Source organism: Gopherus flavomarginatus, chromosome 1 (assembly GCF_025201925.1).
Source record: "Gopherus flavomarginatus isolate rGopFla2 chromosome 1, rGopFla2.mat.asm, whole genome shotgun sequence".
Classification (NCBI taxonomy): domain Eukaryota; kingdom Metazoa; phylum Chordata; order Testudines; family Testudinidae; genus Gopherus; species Gopherus flavomarginatus.
In genome coordinates, this window is record NC_066617.1 from 116,953,085 (window position 1) to 116,971,649 (window position 18,565).

Consider the following 18,565-nt stretch of genomic DNA (forward strand, 5'->3'; position numbering starts at 1 on the left):
TCCCCTACCACTTCATTCTCATCATCCAGACAAACATAGGCCTTCAGTTTCCCTGCTTGACTTCTATGTGGAGGAGAGCATACTCACATGGATCTTACTGGCACTTTCCCTCCCCTCCAAGATAGGTTATCCCATTTCCTGCATGCATGACACATCATCACCTCAGAAAAATGGGTGCTAAGCACAGTGCAATCAGACATACCCTGCATTTGCTCTCCCCCTTTCCTATCTGCCTTCCCTGTCCTTCAGGGACACCACTTGTGAGTCTGTGTGAGGACAAGAAATGCAGACTCTGTGTTCTTTGGGTGTTATAGAATTGCCTCCACTTTATCAAGGCACAGGTGTTTATTCCCAATAGTTTCTAATGACCAAAGCCAAAAGGGGTCTCAGACCCAATGTAGATCTTTGGATCCTAAACAAATACATCAAGAAGTTGAAGTTCTATGTGGTGTCCTGCACTACTATTATCCCTTCCCTAGATCTGAGAGACTGGTATACTGCCCTTGACTTACAGGATGGCTACTTCCATGTGGCAGTCCACCATGATCATAGGAAGTTCCTAAGGTTCGTGGTTGGTGAATTGGTAATGATTTTTCCTATCTGCCCTCTGATCAGTCAACAGTATTGAGGGTTTTCACCAAGTACATGGCAGTGGTAGTAATCTACCTCCATAGATGTCTAAATGTATCCTTACCTGGACAGTTGATTGGTTCTGGGTCATTCCAGATGTCTGATAGTGTAATGGACAGTGGTCTTTATCTTACTGTTCAGCATCCTGGGCCTGAAAACAAAGGCAACTCAGCATTATCTGCTCTACAAATAGAGTTCATTGGAGTGATCCTGGACTTGACTTCTCCTTCATGCCAGATTCCAAACTATTTGAGCCCTCTGCAAATTGCTCAAAGATCAGTCACAAACCACAGTGGGGAGCTGCCTCAGACTTATAGGTCACATGGTGGCATGCATATATGTGACCCCTCATACTAGCTTCCATTACAGAGCAATGCAAGCTTGGCTCAAGTCAGCCTATCACCCTCAAGTTTCCCATCTGTATGAGCTTGTATGTGTCCAGGACAGGGTATTGTCGTCTCTGAACTGGAAGATGAGCCAAGACCACATGTTTGAGAGAATCTCTCCCTTGCATGATTTTGTTAATGGTGGGAGCACATTTAAGTCTCTTATGGAGTGTCTAGGGAGACTGAAATGTCTCCCTGGACACTCAGTAACAGACTTACTCAGAGTGGCAATTCTTCAACAAAAAAACTTCAAAAACAGATTCCTACAAGAAACTGCAGAACGAATTAATTTGCAAACTGGACACCATCAAATTAAGCCTGAATAAAGACTGGGAGTGGATGGGTCACTACAAAAAGTAATTTTCCCTCTGCTGATTCTCAGACCTTCTTGTCAACTGTTGTAAATAGGTTGCTTTGATTGCACTGGCCTCATTAGCACTACAAAAGTAATTTCCCCTCCCTTCACATTCACCCCTTCTTGTCAACTATTGAGAATAGGCCACTTCCACCTTAATTGAATTGGCTCGTTTGCACTGACCCCCCACCACCACACACACATACTTGGTAAGGCAACTCCCATCTTTTCATGTGCTAGAATATATATTCTGCTTACTGTATTTTTCACTTCATGCCTCTGATGAAGTGGATTTTAGCCCATAAAAGCTTATGCCCAAATAAATTTGTTAGTCTCTAAGGTGCCACAAGGCCTCCTTGTTGTTTTGCTGATACAGACTAACACGGCTACTGCTCTGAAACAACTATCAGAGTGGATTATCAGCCGCATCACTGTGTTTTGCTGCCAAGGACATAATGCCTCTTGAGAAGCTGACAGCATGCTCTACAGGGGATCATTCAGCTTCTGCAGCATTTGTGGGACATGTCCTTATTCTGGATATTTGTAGGGCAGCAATGCGCTCTTCCATCCACATTGCTTACTAGATACTAAGCACCTACTGCTGCACAAGGGAAGAAGCAAATATGGGGAAAATAGTCATACAGTCCCTCTTCCGATGAGACTTGAAACCCCACCACTTTGAGAACAGCTTGGAAGTTAGCTACCGTGTAATAGACACATGCAACACATCTTAAAAAACAACAGTTTTGAGAAGGTGAGTAACCTTTTTTTTTTTTTTTTTTGCCTAGAAATACAAGGTTCATACTAAGTGTAGTACTCTGCCACTTTCTGTAAATGCAGATAGATGGTTCTGCAGTAATGAGAGGGTGCAGTAGTCAAATGTTATAGTGTGGCTGAGATGTCACATGATCCTGGTCAGACTAAGTTCATGCAAATGAACACATGCCTTTCAGTTTGTGTGCCGCCTTGGCCAGCTGGTTAACACATGTCTGTATTTAGTTGCTTAGCTGTGCGTCTCCTGCAGTATCTTGCTCAGAGCAGAAAGCATCTGTGTGCACTGTCTGTCCCTCCTGTTAGAATCATGCTTCCCAAAGTGTTTCCCCATCAGAAGTAAACAGGAATCTAAGAATAGCTCTCACATCTCTTTGCAGTGTATTTTCATTATTGGCTATTGAAACAGTCGATCTTTCTAGACAGCTGATGGAACTCTGAAAGCTCATGAGGTTGAAAGCAGCCACATGGACCACTGCATAGGATGTTACCTGGCTCAGCTGAGCTGCAATGACATCTGTAAGGGCATATCAAGAGAAACTTTTGTTTCAGAACCTCTTGAGTTCATTTTGAGGCTTATTCTGTTTAACCCTCAGGTATCACTAGTGCTGCATGCAGATACTAATAAGGACTTAATCTGTACAATGGAATTTAAAGAAGGAGGTATCTCCAGTTTTCTCGTACTTATGTTTCCAGCAAGTTACATTACTGTAACCTTTCGTATCTCTCTCTCTTTAAAATATGTCCTCAGGCGACATGTGTTGTTCTCACATTTAAATTTTAAGTATAAACTTAGGATATGGCTACACTTGCAGCTGTACAGTGCTGGGAGTTAAACCTGTCTTCGTACAGCTGAGTAGGGAAAGTGCTGCAGTCGGACCACACTGCCAGCTGCCAGCGCACTGTCGTGGCCACATTTGCAGCATCTGCAGCAGCATTGGGAGCGGTGCATTATGGGCAGCTATCCCAGCTTTCAAGTGGCTGCAACGTGCTTTTCAAAAGGGGGGGTGGAGTGTGACAGGGAGCGTGTGGGGGAGAGAGAGTGGATTTTTGGAGCCGACACTGTCAGCAGCTGCCTTGCAAGTTCCGACCTCCTCCACCACCCCTCTCTCACTCACTGAAAGCAAACAGCTGTTTCTTCTTCGAGTGGTTGTTCATGTCCATTCAAAGTAGGTGTGCGCGCACCGCGTGCATGCCAGCCGGAAGATTTTCCCCTAGCAGCATCCGTAGGGTCGGCCCTGGCGCCCCCTGGAATGGCACCACCACAGCGCCCTATAAAGGGGCCCGCCGACCCTCCACCACCTCAGTTCCTTCTTACCGCCGGTGACAGCTAGCTGGAACTTCTCTTGCGTAGCAATCTGGCAGTTTCCTATCCGTACCGTTTAGTTCGTGTATTCAGTTATATAGATAGTTAGTTAGATAGATCTTTGTATATAGTTTTCATAGTTGAGGGGTTCCCCCCTCCACAGTCTTCGTCGCCTGCTGGGGCATGTCCGGGTCCCCCGGCTTCAAACTCTGCGAGGACTGTGGGAAATTCATGCCTAAGAGTGACCCGCACTCTGCATGCTTGAGGTGCCTCGGAGAGAGCCACCTAAAGGACCGGTGCTCTATCTGTAGAGGCTTCCACCCACGAACTCTTAAGGATAGGGCTCAAAGACTTAGAGTCCTCCTGATGGAGGTGGCCCTGCGACCACCCTCGGACCCAGAGCCGGCCGAGGCGGGCCCCAGCACGTCGTCCTTGGTGTGGAGTGCCCCGGCACCGGCATCAGGACTTAGGGCCCAGCCCAAGTCGTCCAAGACCCGGCACTGGGCGGAGTTGGGTCATAGGAGGTCGGCCTCAGTGCAGCACCGCTCACCTTCGCCGATGCCCGCCAAGAGAAAGAAGCCGGTGAGGGATCACTCTCCCCACCAGGACCCGAGGCCGACTCCGCCAGTGGGGCTAAGTGGACAGGCTGGGCTACAGCCTCTCAAGGTTCCATCGACTCCCGCACCGCAGAGAGGGCAGTCGAGTCTGGACCAGCCCAATTCTCCGGGCCTCAGTGGAGACATACGCACCCCTGTCGATGCCGGAGGCTTTCGAGGTGGCATCAGACCTGATGGGTCTCCCGGAACCAACCTCCCCGCATCGTAAGGAGTTGCCTACTGTGGTCTGCCCACTAGTACAATCTAAAGGCAAGCCGGCCATGCTATCGCCTCCCTCTGCGCACCAAGCTGCAAAGGCGGCACCGGACCAGGGGAGAGGCTCCCCGCCACCTTGGCACCGCTCACCTTCGGCGCCAGGTGCTGCTCCCCATCAAGTCTTCTTACTCAGAGACCTCAGACTCAGAGGCGGACTCCTATTGCTCCAGCAGGTCGCGGAGCAGGAGATCGATGTCGGGGGCGAGCCACCAGGGTTACCAGCAGTGGCAGCAACAATGGCAGCCACACTTGCAGTGGCCGTTTTGGACTCCCTGGACCTACCATCAGTCGGTAGGCCAGGCATTTGGCCCTCGGTCGCGATCGGCTTCGGTGTCCTCGACGTCAGTGGCCCTGGCGCAGCTGCCTCCCGCATCGGCACCGTCGCTGGGCAGGGGTGTGCCTTCGTCAAGTTCAGCACCCCCTAACCAGGCAGCGGCACCGGCAGCGGCTTTAGTTCGGGCCCCGTCGGCACCGCATGATACGCCAAGTCACTCGCTGGCGACCCCGATACCGGCCACGGTGCTGCATTTGGACTCAGAACCGGCACCACAACCTCAATACCATGTGCTGCAGGACCCCAAGGGGCCGCACGCACCGGAGGAAGGGCCGCTCCATGTAATCTCTTCGTCGTCCTCCCCGGACGAGGCAGTCTCGGGCACAGCTGTGGCTCTGGCCCTCGAGGACACTCGAATTCTCCGGCAATTGCTCCGGCGAGCAGCTCAAAGGCTCGCAATCCAAGCGGAGAAGATCGAGGTGGACATGGACCCTGTAGTGGACACCCTTGCCCCCTCAGGGCCTTCCAGGGTGGCCCTTCCGCTGATAAAGACGATAGCGGATACGTCCCGCACCCTATGGCAGACACCAGCCTCATTGGCCCCTACTGCCAAGAGAACGGAGCGGCGCTACTTCGTCCCCTCTAAAAGGCACGAACACCTGTACACCACCCTCCCCCGGACTCACTGGTAGTAGATGCGGCTTACCAGCGGGAGCGTCAAGGGTTTCAGGGGTCAACGCCAAAGAGCAGAGACGCAAAAAGACTTGAGCTCTTTGGCAGGAAGGTGTACTCCACGGGGGGACTCCAACTCCGCATTGCCAATCAACAGGCAATAGTAAGCTGATATGGCCACAACACGTGTTCGGCCATGTCGAAGTTCGTGGAGCTCCTTTCCCAGGGCTCGGGATCAGAATTTTCGGCCCTAGTGGAGGAGGGCAAACTGATCTCTCGAGCCTCCTTCCAGGCCGCCTTAGATGCGGCGGACTCAGCCTCGCGCACTCTGGCCACGGGCTTGGTCATGCGACAGGGCGCCTGGCTCCAGGTCTTGGGCCTGCCCTGTGAGGTCCAGCAGATGATCCAAGACCTCCCCTTCGAAGGGCAGATGTTGTTTTCAGAGAAAACGGACAAACGTCTCCATAGTTCAAAGGACTCGAGGGCCACGCTTCGCTCGCTCGGCTTGCGAACCCCCGCAACCCAGCGCAGACAATTTAGGCCGCAGGCGGCCCCTCGCCCATACCAGCCACAGGCTCACCAGGAGCTGGAACGCAGGTGGGGTAGAAATGGCAGGAGACATCCTCAACGTCACCCCTCCGGCCAGGCGTCTGGCCATTCGAGACCACCATCTGTGCCTAGACCCCCTATTTGATGGTACGGTCAAGGACAACCTACCGATCGAGACTCTGGATCCTCCCACCCCTACCTTTGGGTCACGTCTGTCTCACTTCTTCTGTGCCTGGTCCAGAATTACATCGGACAAATGGGTTCTCCGCATGGTAGAGGGGATATTCTATCCAGTTTTCCTCTCTCCCGCCTCACCAACCCCCCTCTCCATCTCTCTTCAGAGACCCTTCTCACGAGCAACTTCTGGTTCAAGAAGTGAAGTCCCTCACAAAGGCAGAGGCGGTGGAGGAAGTCCCGCGGGAGCTCAGGGGCAAAGGCTTCTACTCCCGGTACTTCCTCATACCAAAGGCAAAAGGAGGCTTGAGACCCATCCTAGACTTGCGGCAGCTGAACAAGTTTGTGCAAAAACTCAATCTCCCTGTCCTTGATCATCCCCTCCCTGGATCCAGGAGATTGGTATGCCGCCCTCAACTTAAAGGACGTCTATTTCCACATCGCCATAATTCCACGGCACCGCCGGTACTTCAGGTTCGTCGTGTCCGGCGTCCAACTGCAGTTCACGGTGCTCCCGTTTGGCCTGTCAGCTGCTCCCCGGGTCTTCACGAAGTGCATGGCGGTCGTGGCGGCCTTCCTGCGCAGGCGTGGCATCCAGGTATTCCCCTACCTGGACAACTGGCTCATAAAGGGCTGCTCCATGGAGCAGGTAGAGACCCAGGTGCTGTTCATCAGGCAGACCTTTCTCGATCTGGGCCTCCTCTTGAATGATGCCAAATCCACTCTGTCTCCGACGCAACGCATAGGGTTCATAGGAGCGGTTCTGGACTCCACACATGCCAAAGTATATCTGCTGGAGTCCAGGTTCCGTGCAATTTCCGAGCTCATCCTCAGACTGCACCGCACCCAGGTCACCATGGTGCAAGTTTGCCTCCGGCTGTTGGGCCACATAGCAGCATGCACCTATGTGGTGATCCACGCCAGACTCCGGCTTCGCCCGCTGCAGTCCTGGTTGGCGACAGTTTATCGCCCGGTGAGGGACCCCCTGGACTCAGTGGTGTCTGTTCCCCTCTTGGTGCTGCACTCGCTTCTGTGGTGGCTCAACCCGCGATGAGTCTGCATGGGCGTTCCTTTGCTGCCTCACAGCCCTCCCTCTCCTTGGTGACAGACACCTCGGATCGAGGTTGGGTAGCACACCTGGGACGCCTCAGGACGCAGGGCTTGTGGTCGCCGGAGGACCTCGAGTTGCATATCAATGTCAGGGAGTTGAGAGCCGTCCGCCTGGCGTGTTTGACCTTCCGGTCCCACCTGGCCGGCAGGTATGTTTCAGTCCTTTCTGACAACACGGCGGCAGTCTTTTATATCAACAAACAGGGGGGTGCACTCTCCTCTCCCCTCTGCAGGGAAGCCCTCGTGCTGTGGGATCTCTGCATCCACAATGCCACCTACCTGACGGTATTCTATCTTCCGGGAGAGCAGAACGGGTTGGCGGACACCGTCAGCCGCTTGTTCCAGGGTCACGAGTGGTCCCTCCGATGGGACGTTGTGCGCTCAATTTTCCAGCTTTGGGACTTTCCCCGGCTAGACCTGTTTGCCTCTAGGGAAAACAGGAAGTGCCGACGGTTTTGCTCCCTTCTGGGCCGCAGTCGGGGGTCTCTGTCTGACGCCTTCCTTCAGCCATGGGAGAACGGCCTGCTCTATGCCTTCCCTCCGATCCCCCTGATACACAGGGTGCTTTTAAAGATTTGCAAGGATCGTGCCAGGGTAATCCTGATAGCTCCGGTGTGGCCGCGCCAGCATTGGTACATGTCACTCCTGCACGTGTCCATTCAGGCGCCCCTGACGCTGCCCCTGTTCCCGGACCTGATCACGCAGGACAGGGGCTCCCTCCGCCATCCGAACCTCGAGTCCCTTCACCTCACAGCCTGGATGCTCCATGGCTGAACCCAGTGGAATTGCAGTCTTCCCAGCAGGTCTGGCAGTTGCTGCTGGGTAGCAGGAAACCGTCAGCTAGGGTCACCTACCAGGCTAAATGGAAGTGCTTCTCCATCTGGTCAAGTCAGAGGGGTCACGACCCGCTGGGGGTTCCAATTCCCGCTGTCCTTGACTATTTGCTTCACCTACGACAACTAGGCCTTTCCCTTTCCTCCATTCGCGTTCACTTGGCGGCCATATCTGCCTTTCGTCCGGGAGAGAGGGGTACCTCAGTGTTTGTGAACCCACTGGTTGGGTGTTTCCTCAAGGGTATGGACAGGCCCTTCCCGCATGTGCGTCAGCCGACCCCTGCTTGGGACCTGAATCTGGTCCTCTCCGTCCCTTCGGGGCCTCCCTTTGAGCTTCTGGCTCCCTGCTGTACCTGTCATACAAGACCGCCTTCCTGGTGGCGATAACCTCAGCCCGACGGGTGTCGGAGCTTCAAGTGTTAACATCTGAGCCCTCGTACACAGTCTTCTACAGGGACAAGGTCCAACTGAGACCTCATCCGGCTTTCCTACCCAAGGTTGTTTCACAGTTCCACATGTACGAAGATATCTTTCTCCTGGTGTTTTATCCGAAACCACACGCCTCCAGTGAAGAGCAGAGGCTACATTCCCTGGATGTCCGCAGGGCCTTGGCTTTTTACATAGAGCATACTAAGCCGTTCAGACGCTCAACCCAGCTCTTCGTCGCAGTGGCAGAAAGGATGAAGGGGCTCCCGATCTCCTCTCAGTGAATCTCTTCGTGGATTGCGACTTGCATCTGGGAATGCTACCATATAGCTAAGACCCCTGTCCCTCCGGTTACGGCCCACTCCACTAGGGCGCAGGCCTCCTCTGCGGCTTTCCTGGCTCAGGTTCCGACTCAGGAGATTTGTAGAGCGGCCACGTGATCCTCCATCCACACGTTCTCATCTCACTATGCCATCACGCACCAGGCTAGGGATGATGCAGCCTTTGGTCGCGCAGTACTCCAGTCAGCAGTGATCTCCGACCACACCTCCTAAAGTTAGGCTTGTGAGTCACCTACTTTGAATGGACATGAACAACCACTCGAAGAAGAAAAAACGGTTACCCGCCTTTTAGTAACTGTTGTTCTTCAAGATGTGTTGTTCATGTCCATTCCAACATGCACCCTGCTGCCCCACTGTCGGAGTGCTGGCAAGAAGGAACTGAGGGGGAGGGGGGTCGGCAGGCCCCTTTATAGGGCACCGTGGTGGCGCCACTCCAGGAGGTGCCCGGGCCGACTCTACGGACGCTGCTAGGGAAAATCTTCCGGCTGGCATGCACGCAGCACGTGCACACCTACTTTGAATGGACATGAACAACACATCTCGAAGAACAACAGTTACTAAAGGGTAGATAACTGTTTTTTGTTTTTTTCCTCACAGACCAGATAAGCAGTCGCTCCGAAACCGACACCCCCCCCCGCCCACTGCGCTGCTTCTCTCCTCAAGCCCCCTTCACCCCCCCCCTCTTCAAGCAAACACTAGCTGTGGGCATTCCAAAGGGAGCCCCCCAGCCTCTGCTCATTCACAGCAAACAGTAGCTGTGTTTGTTCTTTTTGGTAAGCACGGAGCCCGGAGTTCACAACAAAACAAAGAGAGGCATCACAAGAAAACAAAGCAGGACCTTCACTTAAAAGGATTATGGGAAGCTTCTGGAGGTCAGTCACAGCGTACTAAGATTATTCCCTGTTTACACTGGCGCCCCAGTGCTTCAGTAGCAGCGCTATACTCTTTATTCCTCTCGGGGAGGTGGAGTACAAGCAGCACTGTAGCCACGGAGATACAGCGCTGTATGTGCCTTGCCAGTGTGTATGGGGAGTGAGTTACAGCGCTACAAAGCCACCAACAGCACTGTAACTCTCAAGTGTAGCCAAGGCCTTAGATGCATACTGATTGCTAATACTTTAATTCCCCTCATTTAAAATAAAGACGGTTTTCCTAGTATAGATGGTCTCATAGACAAGGAGATCTGCTAGTTTTGTGTTTTGTGTTTGAGGTGGGAGGACAATGATTGTGTAAACTTTTTTGCCCTAATTTTTAAATATTTAGGTGATGGTGTACGTAGCCAAGTGCCTCCCATTTATGTTCAGAAAGAATTCTTGAACTACTCAAGACTACTCACTAAATTATTCCCACTGATGTTCAGTTCTTTGATATCTGTAGTGATGGTTCTTTGAACATTTCCTTTTGGAGTTTATTCAGTTTCCCAGTTACTTTGACAGTATTTTCACAAATATCAAAAGTAAACTTTTCCTTCCTTTCTTTCAGTACATTACACCTAATCTTACCATCTTCCAAGATTGCAAATAATTGCTTTCCTTCATTGACATTGTTACTTTCAAAGTATTTTTACACTGTGCTGCTGCTCAGAGTTCTCTTTCGTAGATATTAAAAATATTGCTCCCTGTCTCTCCGCAAGTGCTCTGTTCTTGTGCTCTAATTCTTGAATCATATTCTTTACCATTAACTGTATTTTCTGTTTTGATATAGGATTCTAGGAGATAAATCCTTGCACGTGAATTTGAAACTATATTTCCCTTTGCTAAACACTGAATACTCATGTTGCTGTTTTAACAGCTGTATATTTCTTGTAGGAACATATTATAAAGCTTTTTATACCATTAAACTTGTTCATTCATACTCTTCTTAATTGTCTTTTCTTAATTAAGATTGAAAATCTCCAGGAACAGTTAAGAGACAAGGAAAAACAGATGAGCAGTTTGAAGGATCGAGTAAAATCCCTGCAGGCTGACACCACCAACACTGACACTGCCTTGACCACACTGGAGGAAGCACTTGCAGAGAAAGTGAGTGTAAAGGGCACAAGTCCTTTAAATCCAAAATTCATTCTGCTAATCATCTCTGTAAATCCAAACTTCTTTGGCACTGCCTTGAATTCTAGGTAACAGAAGAGATACCTTTACGGTGTAGCTGGACATTTACTGTTCTCTAGGAGCTGTGGGAGTAAGGGCCTCCATCTGGATGCTGTTGATCCAGGCGGAGCAGCTGCTGTTAAGCATAATAGATTTCTCACTAGAATACATCTTAAGATATTTTGACTACCAGCCATGTGCTGTTGACAGGCCTAATCTGAATTAAGGCAGCAATACAGTTCTCAATACATATGCTAGGGATAGGACTTAGGGGGAGGGCATTCTGTAGCATTGTCTTTACAATGGCATGATGTAGGGAGTTATGCCTCATGCTGCTACCCCACTGATTAGGTCCATCATATAACTCTGTATGAAAAGAATTGCTGCTGCTTATAGTGTGCTAATATTGTATAGACCTTTGTGGAGTATTGCTTGAGCTGTCATCTTTTTCTGCTGTGCATCTTTAGCACTGCTGCTAGAAGGCACATTCTAGGTGACAGGCCCTGGATTCTTCACCTTTTCAGGTCAGGCTGATGTCTTATTTTTATTTTTTTCTTCTCTCATATGTTTCGTAGTTTTTTATTTTGGTGCGGGGGGGTCTTTTCTTTTTTTTTTTAAGTTCACCATCTGAATCTTATATTTTTGGTTCTCAAAACTAAATCACACAGAACTCAGTGATCCTGATGTAACTACAACCCAGTCTCCTTTCTTTGCTGTCCTGTTGTTCTCATTGCATTTTTCATTCTTGCATAGCAGGGGATTGTTGACTGAGGGAACAGCTGGGTCTGTTCTGTTCCTAAAAGGGATCTCTTTAGCATTACTGCATATTTTGTCTCAGTTCCTTCAGGGAGAGGGCCATGGCTCCCTCAGTCTGTCAGACTCGGAATACAAAGCTTTGTTGCTGTGCTTGCTTGCAGTTGAGACTTATTTTGTAAATAGAATACACTCACATCACATCAGCTTTTAACCTTGATGAGCATCTGTTGATGCTTGGTGTATGGAAGAATTGTTTTTATTGCTAATCCCATCCTCACATTGGTTTCATGTCTCGCATCTTGTATATTGCATCTCTTTGGATGCAAACTTCGGAAAAATAGGATTTGAATACGTAAGAGTGTAATGCTTGGTGCTTCTTGCTGCCAAGTGACCTGACTGAACTTTTGTTTAGTCAGGAGCTGGATAAATGAGATAATACTCTAATAATATTATTAGACATTCAGTGATTGGAGAGTTTGCAATAACAAGCAGCCTGGGACTTCTTAATCATGAAACCAGAGAAGTTTCATGATATTTTCTTCCCTCCTGAGGTCTGTTGGAGGAGAGTAGAGATGACCAGCAATATTCTGCGCACTTTCTCCCCTTAAACTAATAAGCAGAGATGTGGTATGATGTCTTCTCAGAAATAAGCAAAATTTTTACCTGTTAAACTGAGTCAAAGAGATTTTCATCACAGGGTACTGTGTTCTTTTGTCAGGAGCGGACTATTGAGCGCCTGAAGGAGCAACGGGACAGGGACGAGCGAGAAAAACAAGAGGAGATTGACAACTATAAAAAAGATCTTAAGGACCTGAAAGAAAAAGTCAGCCTCTTGCAAGGAGATCTCTCTGAGAAAGAGGTTAACACTAGCAACATTAACCTTCTCTGTTGTTAGTTGTTTATTGTAAAGGGGGTATGTCTAGGGGGAAAGGATGTTCTATAGACTTGATTCTGCAACATGTTTATACACTGAAGAGACACTTGTGTCAGACCTTTTGGTGTGGCTCACCACATTGTCCCATTAAATGATGTGGTTTGATCACTGGCATTCTCAGTGAAGTTGGGAGTTGGTAAAGTTGTTGGCAGCACTTACGGATCTCAGTAATTCTGAAATCGAGCTAGTTAGTGTCTATTAAACATACTGAAGAAAATGGGAGAAAGAGGAAGGATTTATTGATGCTATGCTTTTAAAAAAGCTGCAGATCAGTGACATGTGAAACTACAATCAGTAGACAGGACAAATAGCATCTTCTCAGCTCGCTGCAACATATATGCCCTCTTCTCATTAAGCACATGGGGTTAAGAGCACAAGCAGCTAAAACCTGTGTGTATGGAAAATTCACAGATAAAGGTTCTTCCTGTAGATTTTGCTGTATCTTCTGCAACTTTATGCAAGTTGTATTTCTAGACCTTGTGGGTGTGAAGAGCCATCTTGCTGTTGATAAAATGGACCGCTGTGTCATGTCTATACAGCCAGACTAATTAATATAATTTCACTAGTAGAAGTGTAAATTTCCTCCATTCATCTCCAGGGGTTATACACTCAAATCTACCTACAATTTTATTTTAAAACCCCAATTACTACAATTAATGCAATCAAACCATGTAATTTTGTATTTATATATATGAAAAGTTGCGAATTATGGAGAAAGTAGGATGGGGTTAGTGAATTTCACACCCTAAGCGCTACCACAGTAAAAACATGAACATCATCTAATCTATGATACAGTGGTTGAATCCGTTAAAGACAGGTGGTGATTTGTTTAATACCACTACTACGAAAATAATAATGCCATTAAAAAAAAAAACTTCTGTCATGTCATTGCAACTGAATTTTAAGGGAGTTTTGACTGGGTTTTTTCTCTTACCCTGAGAATCTGAAGTGAACCAAGCTGTCCTAGGTTATTTTCCAAAGCGGAAACCAGAACATTATGTGTGGAAGACACAGGAGAACAAAGACAAAAAGGACATTTAAAGTTGTGATATTGTGCCTAATGATCATTTACTCAATAGCAGTTGTGTTCTGCTTGCTTGTTTTAGGCTTCCCTGTTGGATCTGAAGGAACATGCCTCATCCCTGGCTTCCTCAGGACTGAAGAAGGATTCCAGGCTCAAGACTCTGGAAATTGCATTGGAGCAGAAGAAAGAGGAGTGTCTGAAAATGGAAACTCAGCTGAAGAAGGTAAAAATTCATGCTTGCTTCCCTGATTTACATACATATAGGAAACTGTGCTGCAGTGTTAAACAGTCTCATCTTTGCCAATCTTCCTTTTTTTACTGCACAAAATGAAGCAAATACAATCCTTTTGGTTAGTGTCAACAAAGAATTGAGATACCAAGGTGGGATTGTTGGATTCTTTTATCAGCAACCTGGGCTGCTGCTTATACCCCCTACAGTGGTACAGCTGTATTCCAGAAGTCCTGCAGGACCTCATCTATTTGCTTTCTGCTTCAGTTCTGTCTATAAACCCAGCCTACCACCTTCAGATACTATATCAATGTACCAATAATGATTATTGAGGAAACATTTACTATAGCTGAGAGCCCTATGGGATTGGTTATAGAGATTCTTCTTTGAATGCTTGCTCATGTCCATTCCAGTGTAGGTGTGTGCGCACTGTGTGCACTGCTGCCGGAAAGTTTTTCCCTCAGTGATATCCATTGGGTAGGCTTTGGTGCCCCCTGGAGTCACGCCCTCATAGTGCCATTGTATAGGGTCTTGCCGACCCGCTGCCCCCTAATTCCTTCTTACCACCCGTGATGGTCACTGCATCTTCTACTCTTCCTTATATTCACACAAGTACTCTATTCAGTGAACTTTGGTTTCTTTTCCCTGTGTATAGTTAATAGATCGTGGTTAGTTGTACAGTTTTAAGTACCAGAGGGGTAGCCGTGTTAGTCTGGATCTATAAAAGCAGCAAAGAATCTTGTGGCACTGCTAGTCTATAAGGTGCCACAAGATTGTTTGCCTCTTGTACAGTTTTAGTGTGTGTTAGTAGTTAATAGAGTTGGATTCCGCTCACCGGGGTTTCCCTGGCACCAAGACATGCCTCAGTCTCTGGGGTTTCAGTTGTGTGAGGCTTGCCATAAGCCCATGCCAATCAGTGACCCCCTACTCTGCTTGCCTTAAGTGCTTGGAGGAGTCTCATCTGCAGGAGCGCTGCAGGATTTGTAAAGGGTTCAGACCTTGTACCAAAAAGGACGGGGACCGGAGACTCAAGTTCCTCCTTATGGAGATGGCTCTCTGTCCTCCCTCAGAGCCAAATCATGCTGACTCAGCACTGAGCACCTCTTCCTTGGTGAGAGACAGGCAGCATAGCTCAGCCTCTCCAGCACTGAGGAAGGACTCCATGTCTGCATGTCAGGACTCTCGAAACCATTAGGACTCTCTGCTGCAGAGGAGGTCTATGCCTCACAAGGACACTTGGCACCGATCTCAGTCACCAGGGCCACAGGAGAGGCAAAGAAAAACAAACTGGAGGCATCCCCAACTCCAAGACTTGTGAAACCAGCAGAGAGAGACCCGTGCTGGGCCATTTGGACTCAATCGCTGCCAGCCTAGTACTGTTGCCTCTGAAGAAGGATTCCAGGCTCAAGACTCTGGTACCGTTGGACTCTCCTCCAAGGTAGAGCCATCAGAGTGCAACTCAGTGCTTTCATGCACACCAGAGGTATTTGAGGCAGCAGAGGAGCTACTGTCCTCTCTGTATGGCCATCCAACACCAGGCATGAATCGGCATCTGAAATGAGAGCGGCTATGGCACTGAGGCCCCAGATGCTATTGAAGGGAAAACCGGTGGTGATGGCACAGCACCCGTCTCCCCCCTCCCAGCACTGCTCTTTGGTACCAACCAGTATTTCTCTTCTGTGGTCACCAAGGAATGACTCCTCGCAGTCAGACTCTGAGGTGGATTCCTACACCTCCTGCAGGAGCTGGCACTGGTCTGACTGTCGATACCTGACGGCTGATATGAGCCCAGGGTTCCCACTAGTGGCCTGGCCAGCACAGTGCAATAGCCTTTATGGACTCCCTGGACTTTCCATCCAGTCCAAGGGTCTCAGTCACGGAGATTGTACTCCATTGCATGAGAGGGTAGAGCTTCCTCAGTACAGGGATCAGGACCTGGTACTGAGCCAGGAAACGAACTAGGTGCTGAAGGACAGGAATAAGGCCCTGTAACCATCATAACTTCTTCCTTCCCTGATGAGACGATAGTGGGCACTTCAGTTGCGTCCACTCAGGATGACCACAGGGAACACCAGGCGTTCCTCAGGAGAGTAGCCCAGAACCTGGGAATCCAGATGGAGGAAATCTCAGAAACCTCCCATTTCCTGGTGGACATCTTGTCCCTTTCGGGCCCATCGTGAGTTGCTTTGCCTCTGAACGGTGCCATTCTGGAACCCGTTAAGGCCCTGTGGCGGACTCCAGCCTCCTTGCAACCCACGGAAAAGATGGTGGAGAAAAAGTATTTTGTGTCCCCAAAGGGATATGAATATTTATACACCCATCCTCCTCCAGGGATTGCTAGTGGTATCAGCGGCAAACAAATGAGAGAGACAGGGACAGCAAGGGCCTCCCCCTAAGGGCAAGGACACCGGGAATTTGATCTCTTTGGCAGAAAGATCTACTCCACAGGGGAGGGGGGCCTGGTGCCAACCAACAGGCACTCTGGAGACAGTGTCTGGATCCATCCTCCCCAAATATTGTTATTTGGCTGTCCCTCTTCTATCAGGTGTGGGCCTATGTCATCTCAGACTGTTGCATGCTATGCACAATGAGAGTGGGGTACACCCTGCAGTACAGTTCTTCCCCTCTTTCCCACCTTCCCTCCCCATCCTTCTTCACGGACCCTCTCAAGAGCAGCTTCTACTCCAGGAAGTGCAAACGCTCCCGCAAGTGGGAATGGTAGAGGAGGGTTTCTCCGGAACTAAGGGGCAGGGTGGCTTACTATGCTTATTTCCTAATCCCGCAGGCCTACGGTGGTCTCAGACCCATCTTGGACCTGCAAAACCACAACAGATTCAGAAGAAACTGAAGTTCTGCACTGTCTCCTTGGCCTCCATTATCCCCTCTCTGGATCCAGGGGACGGGTATACCACCCTCAACTTGAAGGATGCCTACTTCCATATTTCAATCTTCCAGGGCCACAGAAGATTCCTCCAATTTGTTGTCAGCCAAGTATACTACCAATTCACTGTACTTCCATTCGGCCAGTCAGCAGCCCTTTGTGTTTTCACAAAGTGCATGGCAGTTGTCGTGGCTTTCCTAAGGAAACACAAGGGTTCAGATATATCCTTACTTTGACAACTGGCTGATCAGAGGGGTTGGTCCAGGGCCCAGATGGAGGAAGGCATAATGCTAATACTGTCAACTTTCCTGAAGTTAGGCCTGTTGGTAAAACAGGCAGAAATCAAGGCTGTTCCCCATATAAAGGATAGACCTCATAGGGACAGTGCTGGACTTGTCCAGGCCAAAGCCTTCCTTTTGGAGGCCCAGTTCTGGGCCCTGCGTTTGATCTTAGAGAGCCTCAGAAACCATCCATCACCACAGCAAGAAACTGCCTGAAACTCCTGGGCCATATGGCATCATGTACTTGTGTGGTGAAACACACAAGATTGCAACTCAGACCTCTTCAGGCCTGGCCAGCATCAGTATACCAATCAGGCTGGGACTTCTTGGATATGGTGGTCACACTTCCCTCTTCAGTGATCAACACCCTCCTATGGTGGGTGGATCCGGCAACAGTATACACAGGTGTCTGATTCTCAAAACTGCATCTGTCAATGTCTCTAGTCACCAATGCTTCCATGTTGGGTTTGGGGGCTCATCTGGGGATTCTCAGAACTCAGGGTCTCTGGTCCCAGGCGGAGCTCTTGCTACACATCAACATGTGGGAGGTCAGGGCGGTGTACCTTGCCCGCCACATGTTCCAATCCCAGCTGGAAGGCAAATGTGTATCGGTGCTTACAGACAACACAACGGTGATGCTCTATGTGAACAGAAAGGGTAAAGCATTCTCCTCTCACCTATGCTAGGAGGCTCTCCACCTGTGGGACTTCGACATACTCAATCCACCTCGAAGCAGCCTACCTCCCAGGTCACAGAATGAGCTAGTGCAGCAGTTCTCAAACTGAGGGTTGTGACCCCAAAGTGGGTCTTGACCCCGTTTTAATGGGGTCACCAGGGCTAGTGTTAGACTTGGTAGGGCCCGGGGCCAAAGCCCCATCACCCTAGGCTAAAGCCAAAGCCTGAGGGTTTCAGCCCTGGATGCCAGGGCTCAGGTTACAGGTCACCTGCTTGGGGCTGAAGCCCCAGGCTTTGGCCTCCTCCAGACTTTGGCCTCCCCTTTTGGTGGGGCTCTGGCTTTGGCTTTGCCTTTCCCCCTCCCCGCACCTGGGCTGGTGGGTCTTGGGCTTTGGCTCTGGCCCCCCTGCCTGGGGAGGCGGGGTCTTGGGCAGGCTCAGGCTTTAGTCATCCTTCCTGGGGTCGCGTAGTAATTTTTGCTGTCAGAAGAGGGTCAGGGTGCAATGAAGTTTGAGAGTGCCTGAGGTAGTGGATCACCTCAGCAGATCATCCTCCAGTCACAAATGGTCTATCTGCCCAGACCTTGTGAAAGACATTTTCCAGAGGTGGGGAACTCCCTGGATAGATCTGTTCGTGACCAGACACAACAAAGTATCTACAGTTTTGTTCCTTGCAGAATCACAGCCCAGGCTCGCTCGCGTACGCGTTTCTCCTCCCTTGGAGAAGCCATCTCTACTATGCATTCCTCCTTCCCCCATGCCTCTCAATGGAAGGTTCTGCTGAAGATCAGAGAGGAAGGAATGAAACTGATCTTGGTAGCCCTGGCCTGGCCTCACCAACATTGGTTCACCACCTTCTCGACCTGTTAGTGGAAACACCCATCACCTTACCTTTGGTTCCAGATCTCAGCTCACAGGATCACAGACTTCTGCATCACCCAGAGCTTGAGTCCCTCCATCTCACTGCCTGGAAACTGAACCCCTGGAGCTAGCATGCTCA

General features: G+C 49.6%; 1 protein-coding gene across 13 annotated transcripts in view; it reads left to right on the top strand.

Annotated features, from left to right (window-relative positions):
• Positions 1-18,565, top strand: part of ERC1 (ELKS/RAB6-interacting/CAST family member 1) — a 604,755-nt gene that overhangs the window by 222,447 nt on the left and 363,743 nt on the right. For all 13 annotated transcript variants that reach the window (XM_050918047.1, XM_050918052.1, XM_050918028.1 and 10 more), the window contains 3 exons: positions 10,583-10,720; positions 12,261-12,401; positions 13,583-13,723. In XM_050918047.1, coding sequence (XP_050774004.1) covers positions 10,583-10,720; positions 12,261-12,401; positions 13,583-13,723 — 420 coding nt within the window. The remainder of the gene's footprint in view (positions 1-10,582; positions 10,721-12,260; positions 12,402-13,582; positions 13,724-18,565) is intronic.